Here is a 14,556-nt window from a genome sequence, read left to right as displayed (position 1 = left end):
AGTTACACATCACCTCTCAATTTGGCCTGGGACTCTAAGGACTTGTCTGTACACTGTTGAGTGCTCAGAAGTGTCATGCTCTCACTGGTTCCTAGTGAATGTTAATGTTGTACTGTTTGAAGCAGGTCTACATCCATGTGCACTAGGAAGCCTTTAGGGTAGAGGGTGTCAGCAGGATTTACATGGGGCAGTGAGTGCAACACTTCACTGCACTCTGCAATTTACAGGGTAGCATGTACCCAGAGGTGTGTAAAGACAGGCACTAGATGAGTGTAAGTGGTTCTAGAGTGCCAGTATGGGGGTAGGGAGAAAATCAGGGCCAAAAAAAATCTGACTTATGGGAGAATTTAACAGACCAACATGAATTGGCTGCTTAGTAGAGGTGGAGCACAATTATTATTAGTACACGTAAGATAAACTGATATAACTTCACACAGGGTGCCAGTGCATCAGACAGTCACTTACGGAGCATTCACTGAATATGGTTAGAGAGATGGGACTGGTAATCTTTCAAACTTAAAATATATTTCTTTTAATAAACAGCCCTGGCACTGCTTGCGATGGCCAATAACTGCAACTTTTTGTGTGTGACGTTTATGGTTGGGAAGAAAAGCTTCAAAGCATGGAGTGAGTTTAACTGAAACAGGTGTTTCAGATTGTCTACAAATTCAGGCAGTAAATAGCTCTGAAATGTGAACCTCTCTGTGTCATTTTATGGGTGCTAACTCGGATGCTCCAGATGATACTTAAAGTGTCAACGTATTTATCTCATTGCACAACAAAGCATATAAGAAAGCAGAGGTATCATATTAGGAAGGTATATAGTGTACTCTGAATGAACACTTATTTGGATAGGCTTCTCAAAACACAACAGAGTGAGGGACTTTGGTCGTGCATTCAACTATCATGTTGCTTTGCACAGAATATATAACACTTCAAAGTGTGGTAGTACAACAACTGAATTCGTTCTGCAGATTTTTTTTTTTTTTTTTTTTTTTGGAGGGAGGGAGAGTAGTACCTGAAACAATGAAGGACTCCCTCCAGCGTGGTAGGGACAAGGATCGGATTCCATTGGAGAAGCTCCCTCTATAACCAGATTGTCCAGCAACTTTCTGAACAAGGATTTTCCCTCCCGAGTTGTCAATTGTACCACTACAAAAAGAGGGAGGGAGCATGGAAAGTGTTAAATGACACCCGCAGAGAAACTTAAAACTATTCAACTATACAAGAGTTAGGAGGATGTTCTGATTTTAAACGGCATGGTTGAGGTTACAGTAGTCTTCAGTACAACTTGGAGAAGTCTTTTGCTAAGAAGTATTAGACTCTGCTGCTATAAACAGAGTAGTTTAGCTATCGTGTCTAAGCTAATTAGAACGAAATACTTTACCATTGTATATTATAACTTTGAGCTTTACAATTCTCTTTAAGCTGTTGGCAGCATAAGGAAAGGAAACTCACGGCTGTCATACACATATCAGAACAGTCAACAAATCCAAACTCTAATGGCACCTAGAGAAAACTATGAGTGTTTGCCCCGAAAACATAGGCCTCTACCACTTAAACTTCCAGAAATACTACATTCTCTGTCAGTATGTTGTGCTAGGTTTAAATTGCTGTAGAGACAGTCTGCTCTCAGGTATTCATGCACAAATCCCATTTTAGTAGGAGGGTATTGCACATAAATATTTTGAGGTAAGAATGTGGCAGGTTTTTTTTAGTCACTTGAAGACAATTTAATAACCAACATGTGAACACACATGACTTCATCCAGCAGATAGCAATGGTCTACGTAAGAGATGAAAAGGGGTTTTTATCTGTCTGTCCCACCGTGTACATTAAATTATGCACCACCTGAATTGCCTGCAGTTTGATGTGGCAGTTTGTAAAGTACTCCCCCCCCCCACCACCACCATTCCTGATTTTTATGTGATGTGTATGTGTCACTCAGTGTTTGGTGCATGGGTGGCTTGAGTATGTGTTCATGGGTTCAGTTGCAAAAAGAGCCAGATGTACATTTCACCACTCCTCGCTAGGCTAGGAGAACCGGGGGGATCTTGGGAGGGGAAAGGAGAGGCAGCTGGGCTGAACTTGAGTGCCATTATGAAGGTGTGTGACTGTCGCAATTCCTGGAGCAGAGATCTGGGAGCTACCACTGCAGGGTGCATGAGGGCTTGCTCACCAGCCTGCCTCGCCCAGCCCTGCCCTCAATTTTGCACCTGGCTAGGATTAGGTGGTGGTGCTAGGGTAAGAGATGCTATTGCAGTTGGTTGGTGCCCGCTGGGCACTAATTGATAATAATGCACTAATTGAAGCAGGAGGCTACATCTGTCCCGGTTTAGAGTAAAAGCTTTCAGGATATTTTCTAAGCTTAAACAGGATCACCAAAAAGAATCCTACCATGAGAGATGATAACTGTGTTGCCTGCACGTTATTAGTGAGATTATTACTGTTGAATCATGTACTCTTTTGATGGTGTAAAACAGTGTAACCTGGACAGCGGGGCTTTTTAGGGGTGCGACAAAATAGGAGATATCCCAAAATAGCTATCCCGCATCTTTTAAACGCACCCATTATTTCGAAATATTTTTCAAAATAATGGGCATGCTGCTTTGGCATCCCTGTAATCCTCATTCCACGAGGGATAAGGGATGTATCGAAATAGTGCGTTATTTCAAAATTTGGCTCTGTGTAGATGCACCAAATGTCAAAATAAACTATTTTGAAATACAATAGAAATAAGAAACCCAATTTGCATCTCTTATTTCAAGTGTAGACTGCTGTGTAGACACACCCTTAAATGAGTGGTCTGGAAAAGTCTGGGCAGTTCCTGTGAGGTGCTGAGCACACTCAGTAATAGCTAATGTCTAGCTCGTATAGCGCCTTTCTGAATAGATCTCAAATGATTCTGCAACAACAAAGTGTCATCATTCCAGCTTTACAGCTGGGAAGAGCAAATGATTTCAGGAGAAGCTCTGGGTGTCCATAACTCTGAGGTTTGGGCCAATCACATCAAATACTATTTCTCTGAGGCTGTTTCTAGACTACATTCCTCTTTCAACAGAGGGATGTAAATTAGACACTTCAAAGTTGCAAATAAAGCCGGGATTTGAATTTCCCGCGCTTCATTTGCACAATCGCGTCATGGCGCTTTTTCGAAAAAATGCTATTTTGAAAGTAAAACCACGGTCTAGATGCGGTTCTTTCAAAAAGGGCAGGCTTTTTCAAAAGATCCTGTAAACCTTATTAAGCAGGGCTTAATAAGCTCCAAAGCCAATGGCCCCCATCCTACACTGGAAGTATAATTCTGTACAGGAGCATCTCAGTAGTTTAAAACTGCTGACCTGTGAATAGCAGCACCACATATGCTGGAAAAAGAAGCATAAATGTCTGTGCCATAAACACGGTATTTTATGTCTTGGCATCCCGGTGGACATTTTGCAATGAACTCCGGATTGATTATCTTCCCAGCTTTGATATCGCAGTCTACCTCTGGTACATCTGTGAATGCACAAAAGAGCAGAAAAGTTAGATTTAGTGTTCCTATAGCTGCATAGCCACGTAATGCACAGAAGTGTCATGCATGCCCTCTTTGAGCATATGGATGAATGCCTGAAGTGCTCAAGAGGCAGTTGCATGTACATCATAAATGCATGGCAAGGTTAGGGTGGCAACTAAAGATGGACTGAGGAAATCAGTAGATATTTCTGACCCTAAAGGAAATCTCCAGGGTCATATAAAAGTTTCTAATTACCGCAGGATAGTGTGTGGCCATACGCTGGGAGAAGGGGGCAGAAGTAAAGGCTGGGAGTTGTATACATCACTCCCAGCATTCTCCTTGTGACAACAGAGTTCTTCTTCAGCCTTCAAGGCAAGGCTGTGGCAAAATATCATGATCTTGCCCTAAACCATTACAAATGTTTGACTGTTGTGCACAGCAAACACAGGATATAAACATGGGCGGCGGGTAAAGGCCCACCTGGGGAAGGCAGCAAAAGCCCCGCCCCTTCCACCCAAAGCCACCCCTTCCCCCAGGACTGTGCCCCTTCACAACCTTTCTTTCCCTGCTTTATCCCAGCTGAAGGATGGAGCTGCTGTGCGGTGTGGCTCCGGCCTTCCCCGGATGCTGGGGTGCTGTGCAGTGTGGCCTCAGCCCTCCCAGGTGGCTGAGCAGTGTAGGCAATTTTGGGGGAGGTAATGCCTTTCGTGGTCTACATTCCCTGCTGCTTGTGGATATAAATAAAAACTTAAGCTCTGTTTTATTGTCAACAGTTAGATTATAATATTACCTAGTGGCAGGTTTGCATTTCACCCAATGCAGCCAGACTGAATGCCCAGAAAAGTCCTTTTGGGATTGTAGCTAGAAGTCCCATGTCATACCCTTTCCAGTGGTTAAGATGCACAGGTGTCACCTTACCGTGTGTGTATTTCAACATAGTTATGTCTTACCTTGGCTTTTATACCAGGCTGTTCACTATGGTATCTGAGTATTTGTGTGTAGTATGCAAGACGCTGTATTACATATAATTCACTTGCTATATACATTTCATTATGTGAGGCATATGATTCACACAAAGAGGCTACGTATTATTGTATGTTACTGGCTCCTAATAGAAGCCCCAAGGACATCACAGAAAATAGCCATCACTTCACTCAGGGGTTTTTCTGCACTGGACCTTCCTATTTTCAATCAGTTAGGCATGTTGTTGAGAGTACTTACGTAGTTTAGCTTTTTTGTTCTTCTTTGTGGCTTCTTTAGTTGCATATGTACAAGTCAGAAACAAAGCTAAGACAAAGAAAATGCAAAGTCAGGCAAACAGGCAAGCGTCAGTGTCTTTTAGGACATATCTCTGTGCTTCAGTTTTCTGGAGCTCAGGTTTATTATTAATCAACTTTTTAAAAAAGGAAATTCATGTTTTTTCCAGCAGCAAGCAGAACTGTTTGAGAAGACATATTCCAGCGTGCGTGTGTGTGTGTTTCTGTCTGTCTGTCTGAGAAGACATATTCGTGTGTGTGTGTGTGTGTGTGTGTGTGTGTGTGTGTGTGTGTGTGCGCGCGCGTGCAGTGGAGTAGAGATTGACTAACTCTTGGAACACTTATCTTTTTCCACACAACACATAATTAACTCGGGGGAATTCACTACCAAAAGATGCAACTGAGTCCAAGAGCTTAACAGACTTAAGAAAAGATTAGACATTTTCATGAGTAATAGGAGAGCACCCACGAGTATTTAAAGCAGAATAAATAATGTTAGGATTAGACAACTTCATGCTTTACCGCTGCATAAACCAACAATTAACTGAGGGGTTAGGGCGGGGTGGCTAGGAAAACACTTCACTGATAGGCAGGTGGTTTCATAACAAAACACGAACAAAAACTCTAGGGTCATCCTCTCAAGTAGCTGGTATTGGACTCTGATGGAGACAGGCTGCTGGACAGGATGGACCATACTAGATGGACCACTCACCTGATTTGGTTTGACAATTCTATTATACAGTTAATGTATCACCAAAGCCTGAGGTTTATAGTTCAACTATTTCAGTGAATTTTTTATTTAATGTGGGAACTATATGGTGGTGACAGGTAGATCTCACTTACCATTGTAGGGTTGTCTGCTAATTAATTGTCATAAAAATGTTCAATTTTCTGGACCTTTTCTAAGTACTATATTGTGAGTATGGATCTGATTGGGCTGGGGGGCATGGTGTGTGGAATGTGCTGAGTCCAAGGATCCAAAGAAATATTTAGCACATTGCTGAACATACACGTGTTGCAGCTTCTCATTCACATCCTGCCCCAGCAACGACCGTGTGGTGCTTCACACCTCCAACAACCAGTGGTGCCCCACTGTGACTATATGCCTATAGCTGGGAAGAGTCACATGATGCTAGCAGGGCGATTAGCTGCTGCTCTGAGCCGCAGTCATTCAGGCTGTGTCTAGACTGCAGGGTTTTTTCAAAAAAAGTAGCCTTTTTTCGAAAAAACCTCACCTGCGTCTAGACTGCATCCGCGTTCTTTTGAAATTCAATCGAAAGAACACGGCTTTTCTTTCAACGGCGGTACTCCTCATTTCACGAGGAAGAACGCCTTTTTTTGAAAGTGCTCTTTCGAAAAAAGGCGTTCTTGAATGCAAACAGGGCTTTTTTGAAAGAGAGCATCCACACTGCCTGGGTGCTCTCTTTCGAAAAAGCGGCTTGCTTTTTCGAAAGTACTGCTTGCAGTCTAGATGCTCTTTTTCGAAAGAGGCTTGCAGTCTAGACGTAGCCTCACAGTGTGCATTGCTTTGTAAAATGCAAACCTAAAGATGGGAATTATGCTCCAGGGATCCCTTTGATGAATTTCTCCCTCCCAGACACATATACACATGTACTGTAGGATGCTCACTGAATGATAGTACATTATGAAGAATAGCATGCCATGTAGCCTCCCTCTCCACGTGGCCTCATTCCCTATTTTGTACACTGAAGGCATTTTGCAGTGGAGGGGAGCATATATAGTTAGTTCTCTATTTCCAAGTTCTGTGCAATCCACACCTCCCCTGTTGTTACACAGGGCTCATCGTGCATTTATAAACTCTACTGTAATGTGATCTAAAAAGTCTCCTAATCCATAGGTTTTGATACCTGATCTTAGTTTTTTTATGTAAGGTCTATATGTCTGCATCTGAAAGGAGTTGTGTAGTGGGTTCTTATTCTTGTGGTTTTGCTTCTGTAACAGGCACATTTTGCCTTTTTGAGGAGCTCATGCAGGCGGAGATAATATTTCTTACAGGTGAGGTATAAATCTGCTTAGGCTGTGAATCATTTCTAAGATCCTTTGCATTTCAGGGATGTATTCAGGAGCCTGCATGTCCTGAATGACTTTTACATTCTTTTGATTGAGTTTTAATTTACACGGGGCTAGATGGCTGAAGATCAGAGAGCAGCAACCAGATCTCTGCAGTGTTCTCTCCCTCACTCCCAGTCCACTGAATCAGAATTCAGCTCATGCGGGATGGAGAATTTGTCCACAGTCTACTTTTCTGGGGCACTGCAGCCAGAAGAGCACACTATGCACGGACAGTGAGAAAGTATTTTTTCAATACCGTACTGTGGAACAATTCCGTTTAATCCTCTCTAAAGTTAATAGGAGTTAAAATACTGAGTGCTCTCTGGATAGACGCTATAATGTTTATATTTAATCTTGACTGGAGTATATCCCAGCAATCTTATTCCTCCCTTGCCACCCCTGAATTGCTGCCGATTTCTTCTCATAAGTGTATTGATTTGATAGCTCTTGGAACTTTTCTGCCAACTTGTAAATTGAGTATGAGTGCCACTTCCTCCCCCATGCATTGTCAGTGAGTTCAGCTGGATTGAATGAAGCATTAGAGGAGAACAGCAGGCGCTTGGTCTCTTGCATTGTGGCAGATATCAATGAACTGAGCAGATTAAAGCAAAGAGAAAATATAGCTGATCCTGCGTGTCCAACAACCCTTGACAGTTCCTACTTAGGACAGTACTACAGTTAGGCCATGCCTACGCTATAGGGGGAGATCAATGCTGCTGCAGACGATCTTCCGGATTCGATTTAACAGGTCTTGTGAAGACCCATTATATAGAACTCAGATGAACTCTTCTGCTCCTCATGAGGAGTAAGGGAAGCCGACATTGGCATTTGCTCCCATTGACTTCCTGCTGTGTGGACGGCGTAGAAACACAACTTAAGATATGTCGACTCCAGCTACGTAATTAACTTAGCTGGATTTGGGTATCTTAAATTGACCTCCTGCTATAGTGTAGATAAGGTCTTAGTGATAGAAAATGCGGGTAGGTAATGTGATGGCTGGATTCTATCAACCAGAAACTTGTAACACACACAAAAAATCATGATCCATTCAGCCAAACCCTGAGGTTGTGTCTACACTGGCCACTTATTCTGGAAAATCAGCCGCTTTTCCGGAATAACTTGCCAGCTGTCTACACTGGCCCCTTGAATTTCCGGAAAAGCACTGACGATCTACTGTAAAATCATCAGTGCTTTTCTGGAAAAACTATGCTGCTCCCGTTCGGGCAAAAGTCCTTTTCCGGAAAACTGTTCCGGAAAAGGGCCAGTGTAGACAGCACAGATTTCTTTTCCGCAAAAAAGCCCCGATCGTGAAAACGACGATCGGGGCTTTTTTGCGGAAAAGCGCGTCTACATTGGCACGGACGCTTTTCCGGAAAAAGTGCTTTTCCGGAAAAGCATCCTGCCAATGTAGACGCGCTTTTCCCGGAAATACTTATAACGGAAAACTGTTCCGTTTTAAGCATTTCCGGAAAAGGGTGCCCGTGTTGACGTAGCCTGATTGTGTAAGGTCAGCTCCATATCTTGGTGCCTCTCTGTGTTCCCTAAAGGAGCAGATCTCTCTTGCAAGACCATCCTGATAAACGATGGTGTGTTTGCAGCCCTTTTCCCTGAATATCATCTTGATTGTGTCGAAGGTCCTCATCCTCTTTGGATTTGGGGGAAAAAATGGTTAGTGGGAAGATTGTAAGAGCATGAAATACACATTGTTCTTCCTTGGTGGGGGCTTTTAAGATTTAGACATTTGCATAATTGTGTAGTCTACTGTAATTATTGCATCCTATATACAGCCAAACAGTCAGTGCATGTTATTAATGAAATGTAATCTTTGGAGGGGTAATCAAGAAACTGGCATAACCAGGACTTTTATACCTTCTCAAGGTTCTCCTAAATCTTCTGCTAGGAATCCTACTAGCTGTAGCAGACCTAACTGAAGTCAGGAAGCCGCTAACCACTGTCTTGGATTGGAGAACTAAAGCATCACATCAGATCACTTTCAAGTCATCGTAAGAAAGATTTTTCACTGTATCATTTTGTCCAGATCTCAGATACATCTTTCCTAGGTGAGTGCTTTTCCTCTTTGCAGGCATTTCATTGCCATTCACTACTGAACCCACAATGTCTGCATCATGCAGATATGCATTGCTCACACGACATGGAGACTTTTCCAAAGTCATTGACCCAGTCCTGGACCATGTTAGTATGTGTATTTATGTAGTCTGGACTTACTTACCAAAAAAGGTCGCAAAGACTGATGCCTTCATGGCTAGAACAACAAAATCAGCAGGGTCAGTCAAATGCGCTAGAAAGGAAAACAAAACAGCCTTGTCACATTGCATTCAGAGGTAGTATAGTGACTACTGGGGGTGAGGAGGGGAGGGAGATGGGGAGGAAGAAGTAGTTCTGTGTACCACCCCCTAAGTATTGTGAAGTCCTAGCATTCTGGATCCTCTTCTTACTGAGAAGGTACGCTTTATAAAGACTTGAAATGTATTAATAGTCTACTTGATATAGCACTTTCTAATTTGACTTTGATGAATGAGGCCTGGATTTCACTCTTGGAATCTTTCCAGGTAAATGGGAGTTTTGCCACTTCCTTCAACACAGCCAAAATTTCACCCTAGATACTTTTTTCCAAAGCCAGCGGCAATGGAGGCCATGACAGAAGCTGCTATATACTTGCAGTCTTAAAGGTTGATTTATTTCCCTTACAGAGAGCTGACAGAAAAAAAAATCTTACTACTGTTCACATGTTAGTGACCGATTTTTGAGGTGCTGCAGTGTTCTTCATTTCTGGTTTTTGACCAAGACTAGAATCAGGAGATTGCCCCTTCCTAAGAGATTTTCTGTCCTACCTTTGCAGATCTGAGATGTTTGGACAAGACTCTTCCCTTTTAGAGTATTATGCAAATCATACTCACACTAGGAATGTTTGAAGGTTTCTATTACTAGATAAAACCCTCCAGGTATGAGACTCACCAGTGGTTGATGGTGATAAAATGTGAGAATCCCATAAATCAGAATCTGAGCACACCTGTACTGTTTAATGTAAAAAAGGTGACGTTAGAGTCCCAGTCAGATGAGCAAGGTGCCAGATATGGTCACACTAGAGGCTGTAGGAGCTTGACATTCTTTGAGTGTTCATGATTACCATTCCACTGATAGCTGAGGAGTGCAAAATCCATGTGTTTCCCCTCTCCAAACTAGAATCAGTCTCTAGGAAGGGCAGCAGGCTGTTTCTGCTGTCAGCATTTGTATTTGCCCAGGCAATGGGAAAGGAGGGGCTTCTGGCCAAAATGGTCTGCCATTGGTGGTCCTGCTAATCAGAATTCATAGTAGAGCCACCATTTGGGAGGCCTTCTCCATGGGCAGATTCAAACGTGGGCACTGAGGACCAGCAGATTTTTCTTCCTAGAGGTTCCACTGAGGCACACATCATGGCAGGAGCCTTCACTGGGCATACGTTGTATGACTAAGCAGCCCTGAGCCTTCAAGTGCATGGGTCCCTGAGCAGCTAGCCCACTGCCATCTTGTTTTTGGGGCCCCACCTTCCCAAGTAATTGAGTCAGCCACCGTACTGCCTGAGGGCTGATGCAGTTACAGGGGCTGCTTGTGTCTAACACATTCCCTGTCCATCAACCTCCACTCTTATAGACGTTCCAGGGTGTCTCCACTCACCTACCCTGCACTGCCTTTACAAACTTTGCATTCGAGCACGTCTAGCATGGGCTGGTGATAGTGGAAATTTCCTAATCCAACCTGCAGAGGCACAGCCATTGGGCAGGCTCTTGTGTTGAAGGCACTTCTGTTGGGAATTGTAGCTTTTCGGTAGCCTACTCGTGCCTTGGGACACAGAGAAATATGCCTGAGACCTCTTCCCAGCCTCTCCCCACTCTCCCCATGCAGTAGTTCTGCCAATCTCCACTATATTCAACTTGCTTTTAGGGTTATTGTCACAACTAACGGATACATGAAGCAGTAAAAAAAATACACTTGATTTATGCCTTTGCTTCCAACCTACTCGTACTGGAAGATAATCTGAAAATGAAAACCATAAATACAAGTACAAGTCTGAATTTAGAAAAAAAAGAAACAAGATTTATTACAAACTGCCTCTGAGAACCAGAAACTATCATTCTGTAACCTTCCTGATCAGCTCCTGCAGTCTGAAGCAGAAAGTCAAGAGCAGCTTCTCAATTTAGCAAACATGAATCTGTCATTGTGCCAAGGTTTGCGAGGAAAACAATTTGTGCAGTCCACTGAAGTTGCACGGTAAGTATTTAATTCCAGAGAAATTGGCTTGCAACCAGTACAACTGAAGACCCTATAGATGAATTCATGAATCCAAAGAGCTCATAGATGATTTTCAAACCAACCGACCAACCAATAAATAAACGGGGGAAAAAACCCAAATTCTGTAGATGAACTTGAAAGAAGCAAAACCAGGGGCCATGCAGATGAATAGGTTAACCACGGAGCAGGCCAAAACTGTCTTCCTGCTGATATATGTTTGATATTCCCATCCGATAAAATTTGCTTTCAAGATTCAGTTTTATCCTTTGAGCAATTGTGAATGCTTGTACAGATTGGAACCTGCCAGCCACTGAAAATGATAGGCCGAAAGGACAGTTGCATTGTTTCCCCTACAAACTGCCATTTTTCATGCTCCTTTGATAAAATGAAAAGTGCACCACACACAAAGTTACATGTTAAGTGGCCTAACACACTCACATCTTTCAGATTATACATGCTGTCATGCTTTTGGGGACATAGAATTTTGAAAAAAATGGTTCACAGTGACTGGAACAATATTTCTGTTCATGGGGGCATAACACAACATGCACCAGTGTTCTCTCTGAGCTGTGTGGCAGCCCAGATTCACAGGTGATTAATCAGCTGACTGATTGGATGAAGCTGATTAATCACCTGTGAAGCTGTGCTGCCCTGCAGCTTAGAGGGAACACTGGTGCAGGCACATGTGGCAGCTCTACAGCTCATGAAATGTCATAGTATCAAAGTCTGTTTTGGTAAAGCAACCTCTCTTTCATGGCTTGGATGTTCTACTTCAATCTACTATGGCGGCATCCAATCTTAGCTAACATGGTGGCAGCCTTCAGAATCTTTGTCAAAGAAAATTGACCTTCTCCAAGTCCTCCAGACATTTGAGAGCAAAGTGCATGAGTTCAGGAAATTCACACCAGAAGAAAAATATGAGGAAATTGTAATAGAATTTCAAAACAGATGAAAGCAATGGGTTTTCGAAAACAATCCAAGATACGGCAAGAGAAGTGTGCACCACATGGATGATGAATTACTAAATGATTCTGTATTACAAGCCAAGAAAATATTCGAAGTATCAATATATTTGTAGAGCTAAAATCTCGGAGAGAGATTTCAAGAAGTATCTATTCTATTTGGTTTCCTCCATCCCAGGCAACTTCAAAATAAAATCATATGAAAACACTTGGTTTTTTTTTTTTACTTGGTTCACAAGATTCTTTCAAGATGTATGGCTTTATAAAGGAGGCTGAGATGTTCATTTTGTCACATGGGGTCCAGAGCTATTTGAATTTCAGAATGTCGGAATCTCTTGATGATGATTAGAAATGGAAATTCTTCATGACCATGCCAATTGGAGTAGCTAGTGCAAAATGTACAATGGACACTTTAAAATGTGGAAAATCTACAAGTATTCAACACAGCTACAGACATGGCTGAGTGATCTTGCACTCCTTACGATTGTGAGAAAGGAGACTGCAAGGTTGGAGCTGGCCAGTAACAGAATCATAGAACAAATTGTCAAGGAAAAATATCATTGCGTGTGAGGTTCCAATAACTTGAGATACAGAAGTCAATGCAACATGAGCAAGAAGCTATTTTTGCTTTGACTGTGGTATTTGTTTTATTGCGTGTTTTAAAAATATATATATTAAAAAAAGCCTGAGGAAATATGACCACTGGACCTCATGCTGCCCAAGCTGACTGCACTCTGACCCTTAAATCTGTCCCTACATAGAACACTTCCTAACCATTCAGAATATTGCTCATACTTCTACTGTGAATCTGACAAAGGAAATGGAAATCACAGGGAGTTCCAGCACAGTGAGACTTGAGAGATCCAGATCAGATCATCTTAAAGCAGTCATGGCTTCATCCAACACCAAATCAGTCCTTCCAAATGCACCAACAGCAAGATACCTAGACAATAGCTCTTCCCATTCTCACGGTATCACTTGGCATTCCATTCCTTCATTCTAGTCCCAGGAGAAATACCTGGGGAGAGATTCCAAGCACTGTCAAGCCCCCAGTAACTCACCATTAAATGTGTTGAGGTGTTGCCACTGATGTTTTTGGGTCAAAATTTCTGATTGATGAGGAGTGATCTTAGGTCGGGTACCTAAAATCTGAAGCACTTAAAACCACTGGTGGGAATTTAAGCCAAAATTCACAGGGAGTTTGGGTGTCTGTAGATGCTTGTCCAGTCAGGATTCGATATCATGTTGTATTTTTGCCAAGTTAGGATATGTATGGAATGATAAAATTATATTAGCAAAAGCTGAAGTTGGCATATGGGCAAAACTCCTATATTGGCTTTTTTGTTTGTGTTGAGAGATTCCAGTACTAGCTGATTGTCCTGTCTGATAAAATGCTAAAGTCAGCGTACATCTAGACTACAGGCTTTTGTCGACAGAGGCTTTGTCGACAGATACTGTTGACAAAGCCTCTGTCGACAAAGAATATCTAGACTACATCCAGTTCTGTCAACAAAGCAAGCTGCTTTTTCGACATGAGAGTGTAGATGCAAAGGTCAGTGTAGATGCAATAACACCTTCTGTCGACAAAACTCTGTCAACAAAAGGTGTTATTCCTCATAGAATGAGGTTTACCACCATCAACAAAAGTGCTGATTTCTGTCGACAGTACTCAGTGGTAGTGTAGATGCAGGTATAGTTTTGTCGGCAAAAGTCCACTTTTGTCGACAAAACCCTGTAGTCTAGACACACCCTCAGTGAACAGACAAGGACAGTTTGAGTTAAAGAAAAGGAAATCTGGCTAAAGCAGTGATGGTTTTTGTTTTTCATAGTTCTTATTCCCTCTGTTATAGCAAAAAATAAGTTTTGCTAAAACTAGGATTGTACGTAATTTCCAATATCTTCCTCAAGATAAATGATTTAGGAGTAGTTGTGTGTACAGTTTTCTAGCTATTATTGATTTAGACCAGAAGATTTTTCTGTCCCATGTTCTCTTTTTCTGTTAGGAGGTGGAGGGCATTTCCAGTTCAAATATGGAATGTTTGTGAAGCTGGCAGGGACGAGGTAGGGCAGAAATCATTGTCTCCCCTCAAACTGGGATTCAACTCAATGGTTCGTTAAGAGTTTTGAGAATGCTTGTGAGTCTTACAAAGGTTTTGCTTTCCCACAAGGCTGGCAGCCCTTGCAGCACACTGGAGAGTCAGAATGTTTGCTGTTCTTGCAGGTTTAATGGATATGTGTTCAACTGGCAACAAGATTCTTTTCTAGGGGTGTGACTAGACTACAGAGTATTGTCGACAAAAGTGGACTTTTGTCGACAAAACTATACCTGTGTCTACACTACCGCTGAGTTCTGTCGACATAATGTCGACAGAACTCAGCAGTTTTGTAGATGCTGGTAAACCTCATTTTACGAGGCATAATGCTTTCTGTCGACAGAGTTCTGTCGACAGAAGGTGTTATTGCATGTAAACTGTCCTTG

The 14,556-nt window shown here is 42.3% G+C and overlaps 1 protein-coding gene across 2 annotated transcripts in view; it reads right to left on the bottom strand.

The window, feature by feature from the left end:
* Nucleotides 1-14,556, bottom strand: part of VIT (vitrin) — an 80,128-nt gene that overhangs the window by 46,046 nt on the left and 19,526 nt on the right. For both annotated transcript variants that reach the window (XM_006131292.4, XM_006131293.4), the window contains exons 2-5: nucleotides 9,056-9,124; nucleotides 4,718-4,783; nucleotides 3,342-3,498; nucleotides 1,019-1,152 (exon numbers count right to left, since the gene is read on the bottom strand). In XM_006131292.4, the coding sequence (XP_006131354.2) occupies nucleotides 1,019-1,152; nucleotides 3,342-3,498; nucleotides 4,718-4,783; nucleotides 9,056-9,086 (388 nt within the window). In that variant the 5' untranslated portion in view covers nucleotides 9,087-9,124. The remainder of the gene's footprint in view (nucleotides 1-1,018; nucleotides 1,153-3,341; nucleotides 3,499-4,717; nucleotides 4,784-9,055; nucleotides 9,125-14,556) is intronic.

The sequence above is a fragment of the Pelodiscus sinensis genome, chromosome 3 (assembly GCF_049634645.1).
Source record: "Pelodiscus sinensis isolate JC-2024 chromosome 3, ASM4963464v1, whole genome shotgun sequence".
Taxonomy (NCBI): Eukaryota; Metazoa; Chordata; order Testudines; family Trionychidae; genus Pelodiscus; species Pelodiscus sinensis.
The sequence above is the reverse complement of the archived record's forward strand: the minus strand, read 5'-3'. Positions and strand labels throughout refer to the sequence as shown.